General features: G+C 38.5%; 1 protein-coding gene across 2 annotated transcripts in view; it reads right to left on the reverse strand.

The window, feature by feature from the left end:
- Positions 1-23,551, reverse strand: part of LOC139964544 (Krueppel-like factor 6) — an 81,383-nt gene that overhangs the window by 10,919 nt on the left and 46,913 nt on the right. For both annotated transcript variants that reach the window (XM_071966186.1, XM_071966184.1), the window contains exon 2: positions 22,119-22,710. In XM_071966186.1, coding sequence (XP_071822287.1) covers positions 22,119-22,698 — 580 coding nt within the window. In that variant the 5' untranslated portion in view covers positions 22,699-22,710. The remainder of the gene's footprint in view (positions 1-22,118; positions 22,711-23,551) is intronic.

Consider the following 23,551-nt stretch of genomic DNA (forward strand, 5'->3'; position numbering starts at 1 on the left):
CAAACCCTCTAGAACTAAGAATAAATTTGCATCAGATCATTTAGCCCTGAGCAGAATTATTGTCCAGGCGTAATTTTCAAAGCAAACAAGCCTTCGTTCGTCTTGTTAAGATATAACTTCACGATCTTTATTTCGGCTCATCAGTCGACGATATTTAGAAAAGAAAGAAGAAATGCTCTAAAAGAGACAAATATTTCAAGTCAGCTAAAAAACAGGAAAAGACTAAACTGATACTGATGGGAATATTTAAGTGGACTAGAAGGGAACAAACACAGCACCTTGTGAATTTATATTCATTAACTGAATCCAACCATAGCAACTGCTTTTGGCGAGCAAACCTCTTAAGATGTTTCACCTTGAGCAATCCCGCTATTCCATTGGTCAAAAATTAGAGCCACGTTTTAGGACAGTTGCCTGGCCGACTGATCCAAGAACCTCGCCAAGATTTTGATGCATGATACATTAGAAGTGCCATCCTATCATGAAACGTGATATCAGGCTATATTTGCTAGACAAGCTGACAAATTTAAAGAGCCACTGGGTCTAGAATGTAGCCAAGCACAAGCAGGGAAATTTTTTGAAATTACGAAATAGGGATGGAATAATGATTGGAGAAATATGTAAAGAATTTTCGTTTTTTATGCCATTATCACACATGCAGTCCCAAAAATGCATGTTTTGACAAAACCATATTTTTTTGTTATTATTCAAAAAACTGGGACTTATATATCACTGTATCAGAGTAATAATACATGTTTCACAAAACAAAAGGTATTGGGGGGGGGGGGAGTGAGATAAGTATTAATAGGTTTAAGAAAAAGATTTGAAAACAACAAACTTTAATACTAGGAAGATGTACAAACAGACAACTGAGTATCACAAGAGTAGATCAAAGCCATTTGTATTGATCACAATTCAAAGAAGCAAGCTCATAAAGTACACTGTAGTTCTTATAAATTGTATTAATAAAAATAAGTAGAAAGGGGGCTGGACTGGACCCAGGATGATGTGGGCTATTTTAATTAGGAAAACCTTGTAGACCACATAGGCTGGGAAAATGTAATAGTATAGACACGCTTTGGAGAGAAGAGCAGTCAAGTTACCAAGTACTGTATATCACCCTAACCAGAAAGGTTTACTAACTGTACACTGACCCTCACACTGTGGCAGTTAGTGTGTGACCATAAAAGGTTCTTTTTTTTATACCCTTCCATCAAACATCAACCTTCCACTTCCCTCTAAGGGTTAAACCTGTACATGTCATTACTAATTGCTATAAACAACACCACCCAGAGGTTCATTAATGAGCATGTCATATAACTAAGAAATACTTCATTCCATACTGGTGGTAAGTATACTGTTACAACTCACAAAACACACCACCACCGCATATCATGTAAGAATTAAGTACCTTGGTATGCCTGCCCCCCACTTACTAGTAGTAAGTAGTCAGTCATACACAAGTAACCTATTCAGGAATGGCCATTTGTTGCCAAAAGGAGTGTCATCAACAGTAGAAGTATTTCTCCAGGGACTTGGCCTAGTTTTATTACTGGACAGTTAGTAGACCTTATGACCTGAAAACCACAAGGAATTTATGCGTTACCTCAGAATTCCTTTTTTTTTTTTTTTTTTACCTACATAGTCCAGGATGTTAGTCCCCATACTGCATACAGTATAAATATAGTAGCATAGTTCTCTGTATCAATTTAATGAGGGATACAAGGCCAGGAATCTGGATCGGTAAAGCACATGTAGTGGAGTGGTAGGAGTTTAATAGTGTGTCCAAAGGCGTAACCACTACCAAGATACTGCTGTCCGGTGTAATGATAGAAATATAAATCTGAAAAGCTTACAACTTTGTGCAAGCTTGATAAATCGGTGAATATCACAAAGAAAAACATAATATCTAGAATCCGGACATGAGAACATCAAAATGATATTTGTAATCATTTATTAATTGGTCACTGTCACTATTTTGGTGCTTGCATGTGACAAGGGGCATGTGGAAAATGTGTAGCCTTGAAAAGAAAACTGTTAGTCTGTTGATTTCCTGTTGCTGGATGCTTGTATGCTCAATTGAAAACCCTGTTTCATCATATAACACTATTTCAATGGCGTTGCGTACGATAGAGTACTTTCACGAACATATATACAGAGCTGCTTTCCCTTTTATTCCAGTAAACGGTAAACGAAAGTTTGTCAGAACCGTTTACCGCTTCAATGGTCGTTTCCAACACTGTCTATCTTTCTGTGTACATGTTTTCCAATTGGTAGGGCCTACAGGTAACTACATTGGGTACATTGTGTATAAGAAGTGTGAATAGCCTAATGATAGGGGTATACAAAACCACAATGTTTGATCTAAAGTCTGTTAACAACTGACTGAAGCTAAAAATTCACTACAAGTATGAAATTAACTACATATTTGTTGCCCTTTTCTCTTCCAGTGTAAAACAATTTGTGCATTAACCAGCTTTTCTCTACTGGTTAAAACAACAACCAGTATATCCTTCACTACCCAGCTGTAAACCATCACCTTGGCCCACAGACACACCGTCTCTTGACAAAGAGTCCAAGACAACTTTTACACACTCTGTCCTACATACATCTTGCGTTCAAGGAATAACTGGGGCAATTCCACTTATCTTTGCAAATAGCAATGGTACCTGCTGAAAAATATGATGTGTGGAAACCCACAAAGTCACTGCAGAAGTGAGTGATTGGGTCTTCTACCAGAATGAGACTTTTCACTCATTCAGAATTGTCCAGATAGGAAAATTCAGAGGGAGGAGATAGTGTGCGGTAACCCGTAGCGGAGGTCACCGAGGGCGCAGTGCAAAATTTATACCGGTGGTGCTTTGGTAGACTAGGAAAGGTGCGTAAGTGTGGTAGGAGACAGGTAAAGAGAGGAGTGAAGTGAATATTTATTGAACCATCCATAAAAACTTCCCATATATGCTGTAAATCCAGGCACTCTCAGGAAAGAAATATCTTTTAATCGATTCAACAACATTTGGCACAAAAGTTCATACAATACATGAGTTTACATGAATATTCACGTTCCTAACATATATGATATCAGATGACTCTTCGTAAACTTTATATCTGCTTTAAATTAACAGTCTTTTTTTTATAGACGCCTTCCCCCTTGTTTTTTAAAAAAATATTATTTATAGGGAGTGGGCATGGGGGGGGGGGGGATTGTAAATTACAGAGACCAAAATTTACGAAAGATTGCTGTTTGGCTTCGCCTCTCCTTTAACCTTTCAAGCGATTAAAAATATGCAATGTTAGTAATAAAACAGTTATGCTTCAGTAAAGAAATAGCTTGAAAAAGATCAATTGCCTCCCCTATTATTTCCATTACGACCTTCCCTTATTAATACACAAAGCATCTTCCTTGCCACACATACCACTGGACAATAAAGTTACACAAATGAATAATATACCTGGAATGCATCACACATGCAGCTCTCATGTATTATGCTGACGTTTGAGTCAACTCGAAGTCCAAACTGCAATTTGGCTACAAAATACACGATTCCCAACAAATTAATTTGAGAAGATGGTATGAGTCTCTGTTATCAGCAGCCTCTACACCTTTACTATGTCCATGGTCAATAAAACTCAAACTACTGTAGCAAGAGATAAACATACAAACTAGCATACTGTATTTGACTGCCAGCTGCAAGACACAGTCAGCTCAAATTATTCATGTCAACCCATATTAACCTATAGAGTGCAGCATTAACTCACACATGTGCAAAGTTTCTGTTTCTTTTTCTCCGCTACTGTATGCCCCCCCTTCCCTCCCCTCTGCCACATCCTTATCTTACTCTGCTAGTTACTCCACTACTTTAGCCTCCTTACCAAATCTCCTTCCATCCGCCTTTCCCCCCCCATAAATTATTACCAACAGGATTTGACCCGACATTATAGCCCCCCCCCCTTGTATGCCCACACCCTTACCTTACTCTGCTAATTACTCCACTTCTATATCCTCCCAACAACCCCCCCCCCACCTCCCCTGCCATACATGTATTTAAAAGCTTCGCATAAATTATGCTAAGACTCACAACATTTGAACAGATGAAGAATCTATTGTACAGTAGCTACAAGTGAAGTGCGAATTGACTTCATAATAAATACTATGATGACTTGAGAAAGGTAGACTCCAAAGGAACAAAGAGTGGGAACTTTAATTTTGACAGTTATACTGCCAATCTGAACCACCACGCCCCCCCCCTCCACGGCCCCAATGCTCACTCACATTTACATCTTCCAAGATATCATCACCTACAGTACAAGTCTGATGATCCATGTTTGAATGAAACTACCAGAGGCATCGAAGAACTTCCATTTCCTTCTCAACTTTTCGATGAATCATTTGATGAGAAACAAACCACGGGGTTTTTCCGTCAGTCATTTCCGACTAAACGCCTTGAAAGCTACTTGACTTGGAGTGCATCCCTTTAAACAGTGTGTGTTTGCCGACTGTTCATTGTTATCACAGGAAGTGAAGTAGCAACAAATTGCACAAATCAAATTAACATTGCTATGGAAACCAATGTCATGAATCTACTATTTCAAACAAACCATTAATGCATATTTTTGCTATGTGCTAAGGGAAAGAATTTTTTCCCCCATCCATTTTATTCCTTCCATTTTTTTACTCCCCCTCCCCCACTCTTTTAATATTTGTTATGTCTTTTTGGTTCTTTTAGCTCGTACAGTATGCTACGGTATGGTAGGAAGGGGAAATGTGCTTTTCATGTTAAGAAGAAAGAAATATTTGCACTACTTGAACCAAATCCATAAATATACTTTTAGCTAGCTCAGACAGTATGCTTAGGATTTCTGAAAATGCAGCCACCCACTTGAAACAATTATCAATAAACTTATCTGACATGACTCATATCACAAAACAACAACATTCAGGCACTGCAGGCACAGTCGAATGTTCAACTTCATCACCGGTGACATTAACCGTCTATGAATTAAAGGTGACAGCTACTGTAATCCTCATCCGTCTATACACGTCCGCACTAAATGCCACAGTACAATACTCTTACCACCAACCGTACTATACTACAAAACCCTACTGCTGCTTCACACATCCATGCAGAAATGTCGTCTACTGCCCAAGTTAAACATTCAGTCGGTTACAGTCGATATAAATGTAGGTGGTAGGTCACATTGTCCAGCGTCCTTCCAAGCTTCAGCGAGAATAGTACGACACCCCCTTCGCCGGGTTCTACAAATCGTTACTACTTCATACTGTGTGTATATAGGTCTTATACTGCCACATCTGGTACTTAGCATTCCACGTCGTCCACGACGACTTGAACAGTTGCTACAGTACAGTAGGTCATCTTGTCACATGTTATTGTACTTCCGCGATATTTGTACTGTCGGTTGTATTACATCACTCCAAACAGGCTTACTGCCAAATTAACTTTCACTCAGCTGACAAGTCACCTTGTCTTTGGTAAGTTTCTGCAAGAATTTAGTACTGTTTCAGTACAAAACCCTCTGCGCTGTATTCAACAGAAGCCCACATATAGGGTTTTACACTGTATATTGTGGTTTATTTTACTGCCAAATCTGCATTTAGTGTCCTACAACGACTTGGAAGGTGCCAGGTCATCTTGTATCATATGTCCCTGTACTTTTGAGATACTTGTATCATATAGTACAATACTGGCTTCATCTCCTCCATACACATTGTACAGAAATCTTATGCTTATGCTTCACACATAGTATTAGTGTCTTGAACTTGAACATTTACTGCCAATAACATCTGGTACTGTAGGTAACATTGTGTAATGTCCTTGTACTTCTGCAGCAATAGGACTATACAGTACAGGATACCCTCTCCTCCGTTTTCTTCACAACCTGGGTATCGTTTAACACACATTGATACATGGGTTTACAGCCACATCTGGCATTTCGGTTTTCTACAAATTAAAGTTGGTAGGTGATCTTGTTACACGGTCACTTGTACTTCTACGATATCTGCGCTGTTTAGAAGAGTACAATAACGTCTCTTCCAAGATTTACAAACGTTACTGCGCATCACACAGATCTTTACTGCCAACTTTCTGTGCTTGTAAGAGTAAAATACCCTCCCTATCATATTCAACATACCCTACTGTAGAACACAGAGGCTGATGGCCGAGGTTCTACGCCATTTAATGTAAGTCCCTGTCCTACATATGAATCATTAATGCTGCGTACGTTAGTGATTCATGCTGCGTACAATAGTGAAAAACAATTTCGTGCTCTACAATCCTGTAACGTTTCCACCCATCGCCAGCAAATGGATCTACCTACATTGCCGACCGTCTTTGGAAACATACCAGTTCTCAATACATGTACAGGGAAAATATGCACTTAGTTTCCGGGAGCGGTTTCATTTTGCCCACTTAACTACATGCACTTCAGGTTTGACAAGTATGTTTACCAACAAAATAGTGGAATGTTTGAAGCCTCACTCCAAAGGATGACTTAGGGCTGATATATGTCATTGTCAAACACAAAAGAGATATATTCAGGCCATATCTCATTTTTAAGCTTGTTTGGGTCTCTATACAGTATGTCACTGACCTTCAAAATACATTATTTATTGCCAATCCTCATTCCCACGAAGAAGAGTAAGAGGTTTTATATTCATGAACTTCCGAGAAATTTGTTCAATAACATCATGAGCAACCAAGGATGAAATTTCAATGCATTCATCCTCCACATGATTATTTAAACTTTTTAAAGTTGTTGGTGTTTAAAACTTTGTTGCAGTTGGAGAGGGGGACAAATGTCTTGTGTGATAGACTAGTAGCACAGTCACTTTCATGGATGAGCCACTGACTTGTAAATGACAATTTCTCAAGAAACTTACACATTAATGGAGAAATTTATATAGAAATTATATGCCCAGATGTAAGATGACTATTGGAGCTCTATAATTTATAATTCTGTTTCTGAAGTTTCAAGCATTCTCTTAGGCATGCTTTGACAACAAACATTGAACCAGTACTATATATATATCTGTTAAGACATTTATCATGGAAACGCACACTACTGTATAATCTTCCATCACGTAAATTGGTCTTCGTGACCTTTCTGGACATTTGATATCTTCATCCGTCCACGATTATTTTGGAAACTCGGCCGACTCGATTCACGACAGCCACTATCAAGTGCCTAATCCCTTGGGGCAAGCCATCCGAGGAAGATAAAAGTTTTAACCCAATTTACTGTGACTATGGGACTGGTAATGATCTCATTAGTCATATTAATCACACAGGAGTGCCGGCCTGATAACAAAACGTAAAGTAGGAAATGTATTGCTTACATCCATGTAACACTGCATCTCTGCAGCACCCTTTATACATTATCATGTGTAGACGACAATGGACGTATCAAGGATAAAGAACTTTTCAACATATGAGACAAATAACTGTTCTAAAACATTGTCTGCAGTAAGTAGAATGGTCACCGATGCTGGCCTTTTCTTTAAAGGGGGACCGTTTCTTAATGAAACATCTGAAAACACAGTAAGACTATATTACAGTGAGAGGGCAGGAGACTGGGTATCTGATAGGATCATTGCAACCTCAGATGTACTTCAGTGGAGGGCGAGGGGTGGGGTGGGGGAGGGGGATTTACCTCTAAACCTGTATGACGTCAAGTGGAACGGACAAAATTACATGAGCTTTGACCCTTATTTCTCTCTACCTCCTAGTACACACATCAGGTTAAATTCTCGACAAAGTAAGAATAATTTTGAACGATTTCAAAATTGCACGTTTTGACCTCAAATGACCTTTCACCTACTACAATCCTTGATCACAAGGGGTCCTGATGTGGACAAAAAACAACACAGTTTTTATCCCCACAATGGAGCAAACCACAGACAAGCAGCATTCATAGCATGCTATAGATGGATGAAATAATAAAAGACTATATACAGCCAAAGATCGTAGTTACTTTGGCTAGTGTTACTGAGCTTGTTGAATTGTTGAATATAATCCAACCTCACTTCCAAGAAATTGTCAAATTGGCATGTAGGCTGAGATATGAGAGATTTAACAGACTAAATACAGCCGGATGTTCACATTTGATAAATATGCAAAACAAGATGACACATAATTCTGTAAATCTCTTTGACATTTCAAAATGCTCTTAATGCTTAAATGCTTTTAAAATGCTCTTATACTATCACAAACTAACCACGGTGAGGGGTTCACTGATCCATAATTCCATCTAACATGTACTGTAATCACACAGAGTCCAATGCAGCTATCATTGAGATATGGCTACGGGCATTCAGATCATCTTCAGTAACTTCTAATGAAGACATCCTGCCTATTTAAAATTGCTTCATGTAATTTTACTTTGATCAACTTTGCAGTTTACAATCGTTTACAATGTCGTTTGTTAGGCTGATTATAATCAAGCTTCAGTTCAAATATTTGTAAGTACATGTTGAGAGTTTCTTGAACCGAAACACCCCGGCTATTTGAAGCAGTCTTTTGAAAATGCATTCTTTCTCGTCAATCCTACTGAACGCAATAAATCTCATACTTAAGTCTCATCTTTTTCATATTTTATTCCAAATAATGAAATAAACTATTACAATATTTAAAATGAATTTTACAGACAAATATGAAAATTAAGGGTCTGTGGGGGTGTGGGATGTGGTGTGGGTGGGATTGCGGTGAACTGTCGAAAACCAAATCAGTAATTCTTTGATCATTATTTAATATTGATATGATGATAAGATCTAAATGGAATCCACCTTACCTTGCTTTATCATTTGCACTTTTATTCTGATTTGAGTATAAATATACTCCATAGGCCTGGGTAAAACTGTCAATTTGACAAATAACATTTTGCACACTTACAAAATTAAACATGGCTTCAAAGAAGAAAAAAATCAGGATGTGATACAAATACACTTTCATAATTCCCCAGAGATTTCTTTGAAATGAGGACACGAAAAATTTTAAAGTAAAAAACGTTCATCCTCAGAATGAATCAATCTGAAAACTCGTTAACATCACTTAGGTGTTACTTGACCCAGAATGCTGCTATAATTCCACTAAGTAGTAAAATAGCAAATAGCCTTCCATGGCTGTTCTGAAAACAAAATTCAAAGTGGGAGCAATGCCATAAACAGTGCTGCATTACTGCACATGTAAAGAAACTAATCAGTCAACTAATACTAAATCTTAAATTAAATAAATATGTAAACACGTTGATTTCCTGAGCAAATTTACAGCTTTGATTCAAACGCTATATTATATCGAGGTGACCATGTTCCTTTCTGGATATCGCTTTTTACCCCTTTTCTAAAGCAGTCTCTGCTTTTTCAATTATGTAAAAACTACAAGTTTCATCATGGCCAGTTTGTCACGGTAGAATAAGAAAAACTAGCCATGGACAAATTGATAATCACACATATAGGTGTTATTATACTTAATACAGCACTTATCATACTGTACAGTCGGTCCTACAGCTGAGCATGCATGCATGCATGCATGCGTGCAGGGAGAGAGAGAGAGATTAGAATTGGTCGACAGTACCCACAGAATTTATAGCCTGATACATCTCCGGAATATTGGTCCAATAAATCGGCATGCTACACTGCATACCTGCACCATCCAGGCATGTGTGTAGCTTCTCTCTCTCTCTCTCTATCTCTCTGTACTTTTTCCCACCTTTTCCTCCTCATGAATAATTCATAACTTCAGCAATATTTACTAGCCGCTTCAGTAATTTGAGAAGATGACTTTCATATCGTTTTGGACCTGGCATTGTGCCAGTTTTCCCCAATTTACTACAAGTTTTTTAAAGGGGCAGTATATTATATGTAACATACTGTGGTATGCTGCTGAATACACATGGTTCCCAATTGATATGTGTGTGTGTGTGTGGGTTCAACAGTCACCAATGCCAGGAAATGCACTGGTCATCGTACTAAACCACTTCCCAGAAGTAATACTGACTACAGCAAATGGTCTACTTGCTTTTTTTGTGGTGGAAGAAGTATTAAGCTGCATGATTACGCTGCAGTATTAACCTGCAGTACTTAAGCTAAGTGAGGTCAGACGGTTACACGGACAGCAATACAGATACACAGTTGGTCTGTGCAGGTATGTGAGGAGATATGTAAATCTGTCAAATGTAATACAAAGGGTAAAAAAGAATTTTCGTGGGAGCATCTGTGGATGGATTGCTTTCTGCATCAGAAATCAAGCATAGATAATATTATTTGGTTCAGGTTCTCTGAATGAGAGCATTCTTTAGAGAGCCTATAGATTAGTGTCACGGCCAGGGAGCAGATGACCTTATAGTAACAAGTCCTGATTCTCCTCTCCGCTTACTGCAAAGCATTAACAGCTGCAGTGCAGTATGTTGGTCGCTGATTTCACAAAAGTTTGGATTTTTTGGGGGGATTGTGGCACATTATTGAATCCTATAAAGCAACATTATCGTTCATTCCTTCAATGCTATCTCACCATCTTCCCAAACCTCTTCCTCTTACTTATCAACCCACAATCCTCCCTCCTAATTCCCCCATTCCTCCCCTCCTAATCCCCCCATTCCTCCCCTCCTAATCCCCCATTACTCCCCTCCTAATCCCCCAATCCTCTCCTCCTTATCCCCCAATCCTCCCATCCTAATAATAATAATAATAGAGACTTAGCGCCAAATCAGTAAACAAACGTCACTGCCCCCCACCCCTTCCCCTCATTTCTCCATCCTAACCCTCCAATTTCTCTCCTGCCCTATCCTGATCTGTTCCCCCTCAAAATATGAATACAAATACATAATGAATACATAATCGCTGCTTCAAGGACATGTAATCCGACCATTTTCATAACTTCCATTATCTGCTGACAATGTGGAGAACTATGTCTTTCCACTTCTACCCAATGTACTGCATGTACTGTGAGCATTGATCAGCTGAACTCACAATAGTACAGTATGTTTTCACTTCTACCCAATGTATATACTGCATGTACTGCACCGAAGAGCATTGATCAGCTGAACTCACAATAGTACAGTATGTTTTCACTTCTACCCAATGTATATACTGCATGTACTGCACCGAAGAGCATTGATCAGCTGAACTCACAATAATACAGTATGTTTTCACTTCTACTCAATGTACTGCATGTACTGCACCGAGGAGCATTGATCAGCTGAACTCACAATAGTACAGTATGTTTTCACTTCTACCCAATGTACTGCATGTACTGAACCGAGGAGCATTGATCAGCTGAACTCACAATAGTACAGTATGTGTGTCCTTTAAAAAATGTAGGCTCCATTTAATTAAAAGGAAATACAAACAAAGGTAATCTTTTTATATCTGAAGGTTTGTGTTGACATGTCATGGTTGTTTTGGGAATGCACAAACAGACTTTATCTTTGTCTTCAGTCTTGAACATCAAACAGGAAAAGGAATGAGGAAGAGAGATTGAGAGAGAAAGAGAGCGAGAGAAGAATTTATCATCACATCTAGAGCTCTGAGATGAGGAACTTGGGAGAATGACGAAGAGAGATTTATTTAATCAATGTTAATCGAAATAACAACAACGTTTAATAGTGGTGCATGTATCTATCCAAACCCACTGTGTACATATTGACTCAATAGTGATGGCACTAGCTAGACCACACCATGAAGATATCCTTCTATTTTATCCCCTAATGAAGATGTTACTTGCAAGTAACTTAACAAATGCATTACTTTTTTAAACCTTCCAGATTTCTGCTGGTATACATTATTTTCATATATTTTTACACATAGCGTTAAAAAAAGCAATGTGAGTTTATAACTCATGTACACAGTATACATCAAATGCATTCCACAGATAATCATCCCTGATTCCCTGCACTGTTCAGGCTTACATTTAATTCAGTTCATTACTTGAAGGATCTTTGCGAGGCACTAATTGAGCTGCTACTTTTTAAGACTTAATTACGAGTTTGTACGCTCCAAATGTACGCTCCGAATGTATTGTAATTACTTTCCTAAGATGATGGATGTTTCATGTCCACAAATGCAATCACAGGAAACCACATCATTCTAGTTAGAAATAACATCTATTCCAAATGCTGCTTAAAATCTACAAATCTGCTCTCCTCATCATCACCACAACCACCACAAAGAGAACAGTTCTATTTTGTATGTTAATGACGTTAATAATTACTAGTTTGATTCCCCGATGATCGTTTTTCTCTCATAACTTGGCACCAAAATGAGAACCGAACAGACATAGGCTAGCACTTATCGTGAGGCCACAACATGTACATAAATGTGGTTGGCATGGTTGAAAAAAGGAGGTGACATGACTCAACTGTGATGGTAAAGTCTTTCGACTATTATTGCTAACTTACAATGGTTATAATTACTTACAGTAAAGCTTCTAGTATCTATGCTTCGGGGAATAGAGGGAGGGAGGTAGGTACAGTAGGTAGGGAGAGAGGGAAGGACACTAAAGGTATCTACCTACTTCCCAACAGCATCTCAAATACCCACACACATTTCACACCATCCTATTTAACCCTAAACTTGATCCACACACTGTAGTACCCTCTCTAACCTTGATCCACACACCGTAGTGTCCTCTCTAAACTTTATCCACACACAGTAGTGTCCTCCCTTAACTTGATCCACACACCGTAGTGTCCTCTCTAAACTTGATCCACACACCGTAGTGTCCTCTCTAAACTTGATCCACACACTGTAGTGTCCTCTCTAAACTCACCAGAAGGTTCACAAATCAGTTGTTAGAGTTGGGTCATATATACAAGCAACTTCTGCCAATGTTACAAAACATGCCCAGTGTTTTAATCAAAATAATACAGCAACTTATAAGAGACATGGCTACAGTAGGCCTACTTGGTTCTTTTCACAACATTGATGTCAATCACTGAATAATGTAACTGATTCCATTTCATTTTATATTTTTTTTCAATTTTCAATTTTATATGTGTCATTGATAGTGGATAGTGTTAATTTTGTACACGTAAAACAGAAACTAAACATCCAAAATCACTTTCAATATTTTACCAATATGTGTAACAATGTTAATTTGAAACTCCGTCAAAGCACAGAGTCAAGGAAATAAACAGTAAGTTCTGCATACGTGCACCAGTCATACTGCAGTGCAGTGTTCAAATTAGTGTTAGAAATTTATCTGCAACTAGCTATATACTAACATCAAGATTCCCCCATATAGCACCATTTAGCACACTGTAGTACTGTCATCTATAGTAATCTACATACTTCAGTTTATTAGTGACCATTAATTACAAGTCCCTCCTCCTCCTACTAGACTTGTCAAACCGTCGGATGGCAATATCAAATACAGCCAATATACCTTTGAAAAAGACCTTTAGTTTGTGACTTAGGTAGAAACTAATTAATTGCATCCTTATTACAGACTAAATTTCCTTTCAAACTGTATCAAGTTGATATCCTGATGAGAGAGAGAGCTCAAAGGACCTTCTATACACTGCTATACGTATATACACCACATAGATACACTGTGAAGCAAATTGATATCAACTGTACTGTACGTCAGTTCCGTTTTTACAGGGTAATGATAGTTTGCACGTATACACCAGAGCTTAACGACTTGAACTCAAAAGCCGTTGATGGTCTGTTATTTACTCCCCCAGGTTAATCACTTCTCAATAACCCATTGATAAAGATTTCTCTGAGTACACTATCCTATTGACAGGCTCTGGTTGCTCAAATAATTAAAATGACAAGTATGCCAAGTATGTTAACTTCAAGACCGCAGAAAGCATGCACACAAGGAATGGAGGGGGGTGAGGGGCTGTTATCTTCCACTGTCCCATACACAGTCAGTCTGTATGCAATAGTCCACTGATCCTTGTAACCACGCATAGATAAGAATAACTTACACAGTTAAATGTAGTTAGACATATTTATATTGTGAGATTAAAACTGCCTTACACATAATTTTGGTTTTCCAAACAGCAAATTTGGTTTTCCCACTCTCCCACCATACCCCCTCTCCCACCAACCCCCTCTCCCACCAACCCCCTCTCCCACCAACCCCCTCTCCCACCAACCCCCTCTCCCACCAACCCCCTCTCCCACCACCCCCCCCCCCCCCTCCATATGAAGAATAACTTACATGGTTAAAAGAAGTTGACGTTTTTATATTGTGAGATTAAAACTGCCTTACTCATAATTTTGGTTTTCCGAATAGCAAATTTGGTAGCCCCCACCCCCTCCCCCCCCAAAAAAAAATGAAGCAATATGAGGCAAGGAATAAGAAGTCCTTCAGAGAACCTCCACGGCCAATTCTGGTTGTCTGAACAGAAATTTGGACGACAATTACAAAAGTAAAAATTTGTCCCAATGCAGATGATATTTCATGATACAGTATGCAATGCTGATGTTATAATATTTCAATCGGTTAGTTTTTACTACTGTATGTAATGCACACATAGGGATACAATCACATCAGTCAGGGTTGAGCTCATTCACAACGGAACCACAGCAATAATAATAACAATAATAATGCTATATCATCAAATCTTAATCAGATACATAAACAACATAGTTAACACTGGCACAGACCCCCTTCTCTTCCCATTCTTGCCATCTAAACTGGTGTGACATTTGTTTAATCATCACGCCTTTATACATTTACACATTTATATATAATATATATAATATATAATATATATTTAAACATTTATACTTTAATTCTTTGAACTCTTATGTTTGCCATTCTTATATCTTTTTACTCTTTATCATCTTGTATTTGTCTTATATGTACATATGCGAGCTTGTCATTTCCCTTTTGGGATGAAATAAAGTATTACTTACTTACTTACTTACTTACTTACTTACTTACTAGTATGATCTGTAAAGCCACACAGACCCTCTACAGATCTACAGATCTCTCACAAGCAATAGTTACCATCACCACATTACATGGTGACCTCTTTTAGAAGGGTCAAAACGGGAGAGGAAAGTCAGTTGCATTCTTATCATTCCAAATTAACATACTGTAGTAAACTTAAACATCAATAAAACCGAAAATGATGTCAATAAAATGCAAACATATGGGAGAATGTCCCTGGATAAAATGCCAATCAGTCTGAGCACTAAGTTTGACTATATGTATATATTGGTTCAATTTCCTGGAATACACTTAATTAGATCGATACATACTGCGCCATGCAATGTGTAATAAAACTCCAATGTAGTAGCATGTCACTGCAATACATGTACAGTATAGCTGTGTGTACCAAGAGTTGCAATGACAGTCCGGTGCAGGACACACGCATGGATATTGGAGTCTGGATTTTAACTTTTGCTCCTCCTCTCTTAGCCATCTCCAATCTACACTTGCACTTTCCCATCTACCGACAGTACGACCACATGACTGGAAACGTTCTAGCTCTGCTGCCCCCACTCCTCCTATACCTGCCCACTTTCTCCTCTTTCTGAATTTACCATATTCAGTAAGTTTTGGAGAATCTTGTGGATCTAATATCATATCATTTCTGTAAATTAACATTCTTTCAAAAGATCTCTATATCACATTAAGATATGAAGATGACAAGTGGGTTTGACTCTCTCTTCTCCTGTAATAGCATTTGAGATGCTGTGTTCAGTATATCAATCAAAACAATGGAATCCAGCAAGACAAACAAAAGGGAATATTTGAAAATGTCAGAACCAGCAATCCTCTCTCTCTCTGTGACTGATCACTTGAAGCTAATTAATCTTAAAACTTTTACCTGACCATCCTTGGGACATTCAGTTCAAAAGCCATTAAAAATATCAATCTTGTGTAATAATGATCTGATAATGTATACAGTTGCTTTACGAGGGCATATTTCTCTAAGTGTCTAAGCCTCAACTTTCCACTGCTCATAAAGAGTGTCTAAATGTCAGAGGGTACTTATAATACTGTACCTCTGTTTTTCTGCTCGACTGAAATGGCAGCCAAAAGCCAGGAACAAATTAGGCAAACAAATTTTTCCCTAAACTCAAAAATTTGTATTGTATATATGATGAACTGTGTTTCTGGCAGGCCAAAAAAAGGGTATTCCAAAATTACCTGCTTTAGATGAAATTGCCATCAGTCTAATGCAAACTATATATATCTGTATATTTCATTTTAAATTCATTTTTAAAAGGAAAACAGAGGAAAATGAACAAGATCGATTCCATGTGAATTACATAGCAAAATTGCTGTATGTTTTCATACTTGCTATATATACTTAGGCACTTCTACCCATAATGCATTTTGATGAATCAGCAATAGATTTCTAATTCCAAAATATTCTTCCCACCCCCTTCCCCCCCCCCCCATCCTGAAGGTTTTGCTACGATTACATTTAACAGCTGGAGTTGATCTTGGCCAAATTGTGCATACTACAATTCAATTAACAACATCCTGTTTGTTAGCTTGAATAATCAATTAGTTTAATCAATTAATCTCTTCTTATAAAGAAGAAAAGTCAACAAATTGGGACCAGTTCCTACTTTTTTGGTATACTAATTTTGTACGTGATTGATGCTAATATGATAGTGTCTGGGTGACAATTATTGTTTTAAGATACGATCTCGCTAGTTCGAAAGTTTATCCAATGAAAATCTAGGAAAACATTTTTAGGTAGAGGTCAACCATAACCTCATTTTGAGAAAGCATGTGAAAGGTGTTGATAAAATAAAAGAATCCAGAAACTAGGAAGAAACAAGCTGCTTTTTAACAAAGTCCTGCAGAAAAGGTTTCACATCTTGATAATACAAGGAAACAGATAAGGACTAGAGAAATATTAGAGATTTTCACTTGATATTCATTTCTGAACCATCTCTATAGACTCCCATAAATCCTGCATATTCTCGAGTACTTTGAAAACCTTCCCCTCAGACAGACAAGACAGCCTTAGAATTTATCAACATTCGAGCAAGAAATACTCTAAACGACGAAAGATGAAATTTTACAGCTGATCAGCTACAGTCTCTCTCTCTCTCTCGCTCTGCGCAGAAAATTTGAATATCTCCAGAAGTGGAAAAATCCATCATAGCTATAAATAGAGTGCCTCCGATTGGCGAAGAAATCTTCACCCGCCGTTCACAGGCTTGAGTCAGAGTTTTGGTAATTAGATGCGCGCAGACACACAGACTTGTCTCAATGTGCTACGGAGTTGTTGTGAAGCACCAGTGTTCGCCCGCCGCATATTGGGTTTCCAGACATTACACACTGTTGTTTATTTCGCTCCAAACAACCGAGCGGCAGATCAAATCCATGAGAAATGACAGGTGCCGGTAAGAGAAATAAAAGCTAGTCGCAATTCAAGTTCGTGCGGTGGAGAGAGAGAGAGAGGGGAAAAAAAAAATCAATGACAGGCGGGAGGGCATACGCTTGACGGTAAAATATAGGCCTAAAAAAATGACAGGGTTTTAAAAAAAAAATGGATTGATGAGTTGGTGGGGTCCAAGAGAGAGAGAGTTGTGAATGAATGGATGCATCTATGGGGTAATTCATTATGCATTTGACGTCGTAATTTGGATGTAACACAGGAGAGCTCTACTCTCTTATCTACTAAGTCTGCAAGGGTAGCACATTCGGTGAACAGTTAGTAACGTCGGCGGAGACAATGTGCACAGGATTTGACAAACTCTGTAACCAGAGGACTTATTTGAAAATTTCCATTTTTTGGGCATTTTCTTGCTGGGTGCGAGAAGGTGGGAAGGGTTATTTAGATACAGACTAAATTTGTCCGTGATGTATCCTTCATTTGCAGTCTAATAGACCGATGACCCACCCCACAGTAGAAAGATACGTGACTTTAAAACGTTCTTAAAATGCACGGAAGGGTACATTAGTCAGCGTTGGGAACCAGCTGCCCGAAGTAGAACACTGCCGTACAGTGTTACTGTCTGATCGAACTTGTTTTGATGAACATACGAAACAGCTGGTGTCTATTTCTATTGTGCACAATAATTGTGTTTTTGGATACGTGTAGTAATTCATTATATCAATTGTGTGGTTGGTCTATGGTCTTTCTAAGTGTGTTGTTAATTACGTTGGCACTATCTCCTCATATATTTGCAAAATACCACGGAGTACTTTTCACAAAACGTCACCCAAACGTCGTCCCCTTTACTACTGCATCGAAATTGATATAAGGTATTTAAGGTATCAGATATAAGGTACTGGCACCAGTCCACTATGTATATTATTTATCTGAAATACTGTATCAATGTACTCCACAACCTTCCAGGAACACCATTGGCTTGGGAATGGCATACAGTATATGTGACAATTATCAAAACACACACACACATATATATACAGACAATTAAGACTACCCCCTAATGCAACACTTGGCTAGGAATTTTTTCACAGAATTTGTCCGACAATAAACATATCCACACCTGCCTGGCTGAAATTTGTGCCTTTTAATGATTATAGATATCTCTGTTATTGTTGAAAGTATCACATACTAGCGATGACAGCTTTATTTTGCTACTCTTCTCATATCACTACTATATTAAAATAAAAAGAAAACAATGTTATTTTTTATTTATATTCCAACCTAGATGCAAAAAGTCATGATTTATGACCAGGAGGCTAAAACAGAAGTGTTTTTTTTTTTGGTGTGTGGGGGAGTGTATTTCCGTTACTATGAGGGAGAGAGTAGGATAGCTTGAAAATAGAAACATTTCCGCACTTGTCATTTATTCTGTGTGACTGTCAGGGACACAGGGACAATTTATTGGTTCCAGACTGTTACAGTGATGAACAATAATTAAATAAAATCTTGACAGTTTATATCACATCTCCCTACAGGACTAACACTGCCCTGTCAAGAAGGTTCATATGAAGGTTAAAAATCATAACCCAGTATAAAATAAGATGGAATCTCACTGATGACCTTAAAAGCAAACCTCTGAGTAAAGAATGGTTGGGGTGTGCACTGATGCCCCTGTTCTACCCCTCTTTGAATCTCTGTGGGGGAGGCAGAGGGGGAGAATGGGAATCTTGAGGTCAATCAATATATAAAGGGTTTGATCTGATTGCTTCCCTTTTTGTTTGTGTCCCATGTGTCCATCTTCGAGGGAAGGTACAGAACCGGCACGCACATCCCTATATTCAGGGTAATGCTGTAAGTGGGCTGACAATTTAAGAACGGGTTGCTTGGAGCACTGCGCATATAAGTGAGAAGCAGGTCGAGGTCAAGCATCTCCTTTGCCTCTTTTTTAATCAAATTTGGGTTCGGACGAGAACACCAGCATGAGGACGACGCCGGCGATACTCTTAGTCATCATGATCCTCGTGGATCATATTCAATTGCACCTTTCGGTGAAAATACCGTTGAGGGGTACCCCTCAGAGTAATTGCATACTTAGGCTCTTGGTGAGAGCACATGATAATTCTGTGAGAATGTACGTCACCTTTACTGAGCAAAGATCCCGCCAACTCTAACAGTACTGACAAGTTTTGAAACCGGAAAGTCAAGAGGTTTCTAAAGTGATTCCTTGTCACGTTTCGTATGTGAATATTTAATGTGACACTGCAGCTGACAACAGTTTCAATTTTTAAACCAAGGACTTTTCTTTACTGAAGTTTCTTCACTTATTCATGTATTAACCAACAGATCCCTACCCCTTGTCCCCTACCCTCCTCCCCTACCCCTCCTCCCTACCCTATCCAGATACTCCCTCACTCTGTCCCTATCCTTCTTCTCTACCCTTCTCCTCCTCATCTTCCCTCCTGTTTATGTTGCTCTAGACTATATGTAAATGAGTTGGAATATATATATACAATACAGAGAAGTCTTAAAATTAAAATGGCAGTTTTGCAGTCCTCAGGTGGTGGTTCAATGCATGATTGATGACTCTTCCAGTTAATTACTCCTTCCCCCCCTTCTTATTCCCACAAGGGATACATATCATACTAAGACAAAAATTCAACATTAATTTTAATGACAATCACCAAAACAGCTCAAAGGAATAAATATGCCTATAAACACATTCCTAACATCCACCAGTATAGTAATATTCTGAGGATTGTGGTTTTCAAGACCACAAGCAACAAGGGTATAAGCACAGTAAGTTGTATGGGTGTGGGAGGGGAAGGAGGAAGATAGGGAGAAGGGAAGAAAGGAATTTACTAAACATCAAACAAAGGAAAATGAAACAATGCAAATGTTAGCTAATATTTGATTATAATCTAATTTAATCACAAAATCACTGTCATACTACTTTATCTCTTCCTGAAGTATTAGTTACAGGCTGTGAAGTACTGACATAAAATATTGTAGGGCATAAGGGGCATCCATTGAGGACAACCTGAAATATTTCAAACCTCTTAATTGATTGTAAAACAGTCCCTTTTCTGTGACACTGTGCATTATACATACACACGATTGCATAGCAATTTGCTCATGTTGTGCACATACCATTTTGCGAAGGGATATCGAATAAATTATTCCCTATATAAAACGTGTTAACTACAGGTTGTGTGTGGTACATCTATAGGTACAGTGCAGAGATGGGGGGGGGGGGGGAGAGGGGGAATATAAGGAATGTAGGAATTTGCCAAATTGCAATATAATTTGTTTTGGAAGAAATGAGTGGACTTTTTGCCTTCAGAAAACACATCTGTGAATCATTCATTATTAAGAGAGCCTACTGAACTACTTAAGGGCTTTCCGTATTGATTAGGACATTTAATAATCAGTCATGTTTTTGACCAAAACTCTGCCATCCTAATAACTTTTTTGTACTCCCTCTTCCTCCTCCCTTCCAAACGGTTTCTTTAATCAGAGCAGTATAATTCCCCAAGGTACACGTTAATTACACAGATAGTCTTGGCTCTAAAAACAACCGCTGCTGGTAAATTACAAGACAACTCACAAAGAGCTTTTTTCAATTCTCACTTGACTTTTTCGCGCCGCTCGACCCATCGATAATATCCAGAGTGGGTTTTTTTTTTTTTTTGCCGTCTTCGGACTTTTCCTTGCGGTTCGAGCTTCCTCGAGAGGCAGAGACACGACGACGTCTGCAAAGGGGACTGGAAATCAATTCCATCTCGACGATAAAAAGATACTGCCATCAGCTTAATGAGATGCTCTCTATACATACTACTGAGCTGCTCGAGGATGTTACACATTCTGACTTCCAGTGCTATCGAGCCAGACTTTTTCCTTTTCCTGCAGACAGTCCAAATTTTTTTTACCTCATTTTTTTTTTTTTTTTGTATTCCTGACATGTATCTAAGGCTCTCTTTAGTCTTTTCAAGAAGCTCTGCAAACTGATATCTCCATATTGCCCCAGTTGCTTGCAATGATGCAATGAAGTGGATAATGCCATGGATAATGATAGCTTCTGTAATACCCTGTTCTCTTCATCAAGAAAGATACTTTCATATTTAATGTGTAATAACTTTCATATTTAATGTGTAAAACCAAACAGCAAATTGCATCGCACTGTGGTAGAGATGGCTGATTGACTGACCAAACTGTTGTGTAATTTATAATATATTTTTAGCAAATCCACTTGACTACAATCTTGGTAAACGAACAAACAAACTTAACAACAACCAAAAATCTGAGAGTGCTAGAGGATGTGTCCCTCTAAATGTCTAAACTTCCCTCTATTCCTTTCCCCCCCCCCACACCTCATTCCCAATCCCCCCATATATTTCAACCATCAGATAACTGCCACAAGAATTGCTAGAAAGCTATTCTGGAGGTGCTGCTGACACAGGCATCGAGGACAGCCAACAACTACAACAGAACAATTATCACTTCTACTCATGGCACTCATCTCGAGAACAAACTAGGACATTTAGACAAGATTTTGACAAGGTCAAGATCAATTCAATACAGTTGCCACGAATCATTTAAATTTATACACCAAAACTATCTGAGAACCTGCAACTCTTTTCATAGCCATAGCCAACATAGCCAAACATCTACTCAAATTTTGCCTTAAAAAAAAAGAAGAAGAAGAAGAAGAAATTCCCGCTGACAAATTCCTACCAAAAGACACGACAGAAATTGTACGTGGGGGGAGGGGGGGTGGGTCTGTGACTCACCTGTGTGTGTTCTTTGGTGTGCTTTCAGATGCGAACTCTTCGTGTAAACTTTCCGACAACCTGAAAATTGGCATCTGTGTACTCTTTTCTTACTGTCCTGGGAATCGACCTCGGATTTTTTACTGCTGTTATGACCTTTCACCCCCGTCTCCATTTGCCTCATGCGGGCGTTAGACGAGTCTAACCTGTGTCCACTGTTCATCATGCTAACTGTGACTATCTGGCCCATGGATAAGCTTAACGGTAAAATTTTATTCGGCGGAGCTATCTCCGGCGAAGACGGAGGTGTCAGGTTGTGCTCCAGACCGACCAGTTTCGTTTTGAAATCCGCTCGAAATGGATCCGAAATTGAAGCACAGGGCGACGGCGAGAGTTCCCCTGAGCTGTCCCATGACGCACCAGAGCTGAGACTGATGGTGTCGAACCGTGAATCGTTACTTTCAGAGTCGGAGAACCCGGTCATGGATTCCGAATCTCTGTCTATGGAACGTTCCCTCCTTGGCAAGAGAAATTTATTCCAAGGGTTTGCAGGTTCTTTCATTTTTGTTTCACATGGTTCTGTTTTAAGAAGTCTTTCCATTTCAAGACATTGCTGCAGAAAAGGAAAAAAAAAAATTTATATATAAATTTATGTTTAGCAATATCTACAGAAACCGCAACAAGTCGGCTTAAATGTTGGATGTCAAAATTACCGAGCAAATTTACCATTCTCAGCAAGTCTCAATTTACACTACTGTAAGTATAAAAATGGAAATAAATGAAAAAAAAAACCTCCCCGCAAAACTCTATTGCTGACATGGCTAAGATTTTGCTAAATGGAAAAAGAACATTCTTGTGGTCATCAGTTCATTTACTACTGTACCTTGTTAAAAAAAATTTGATACATCTTTGCACATGAGATTATTAGCCAAATTCATGTAACTGACATAATTTAGCTAAATATCTGTGTCCTGAAAAAGTAACATATATAGTTTTACCGTGTTTCTCAAATGCAGATGCTGGGTACATACTTGACACATGAATAATATATGTATGTAAATTTGACACGTACCATCTATAGTTGAAAGTTTCCAAATAATATAACAGATGATCTGACAATGTTGTCAAAATCTCTCTGACCTCCCCTCTCCATTCCCCACCCCCCCCCCACTATGGATGTCATTAATATGTCTGTTTTCCATATCCCGATATTAATATCTCACTTGATTAACTCTCTCAATTGCTTAGACTGCAAGTCTTTTTTAAACATCCTGGATACAAAAAAAAAACCTTCAAGCAGAAATGATGATACTGATGAATAAGACAGTTGCCAGATTTCAAAAGATAAAGCAGACCACAAAATTTGCATTGCAAATCCAGCTCTCTCTCTCTCCTTGTATCTCAGTTGGATATATAGCTTCATCACTTTCCTTTACTGACAATGGGTGACAAGA

Source organism: Apostichopus japonicus, chromosome 23 (genome assembly GCF_037975245.1).
Source record: "Apostichopus japonicus isolate 1M-3 chromosome 23, ASM3797524v1, whole genome shotgun sequence".
Lineage (NCBI taxonomy): Eukaryota > Metazoa > Echinodermata > Holothuroidea > Aspidochirotida > Stichopodidae > Apostichopus > Apostichopus japonicus.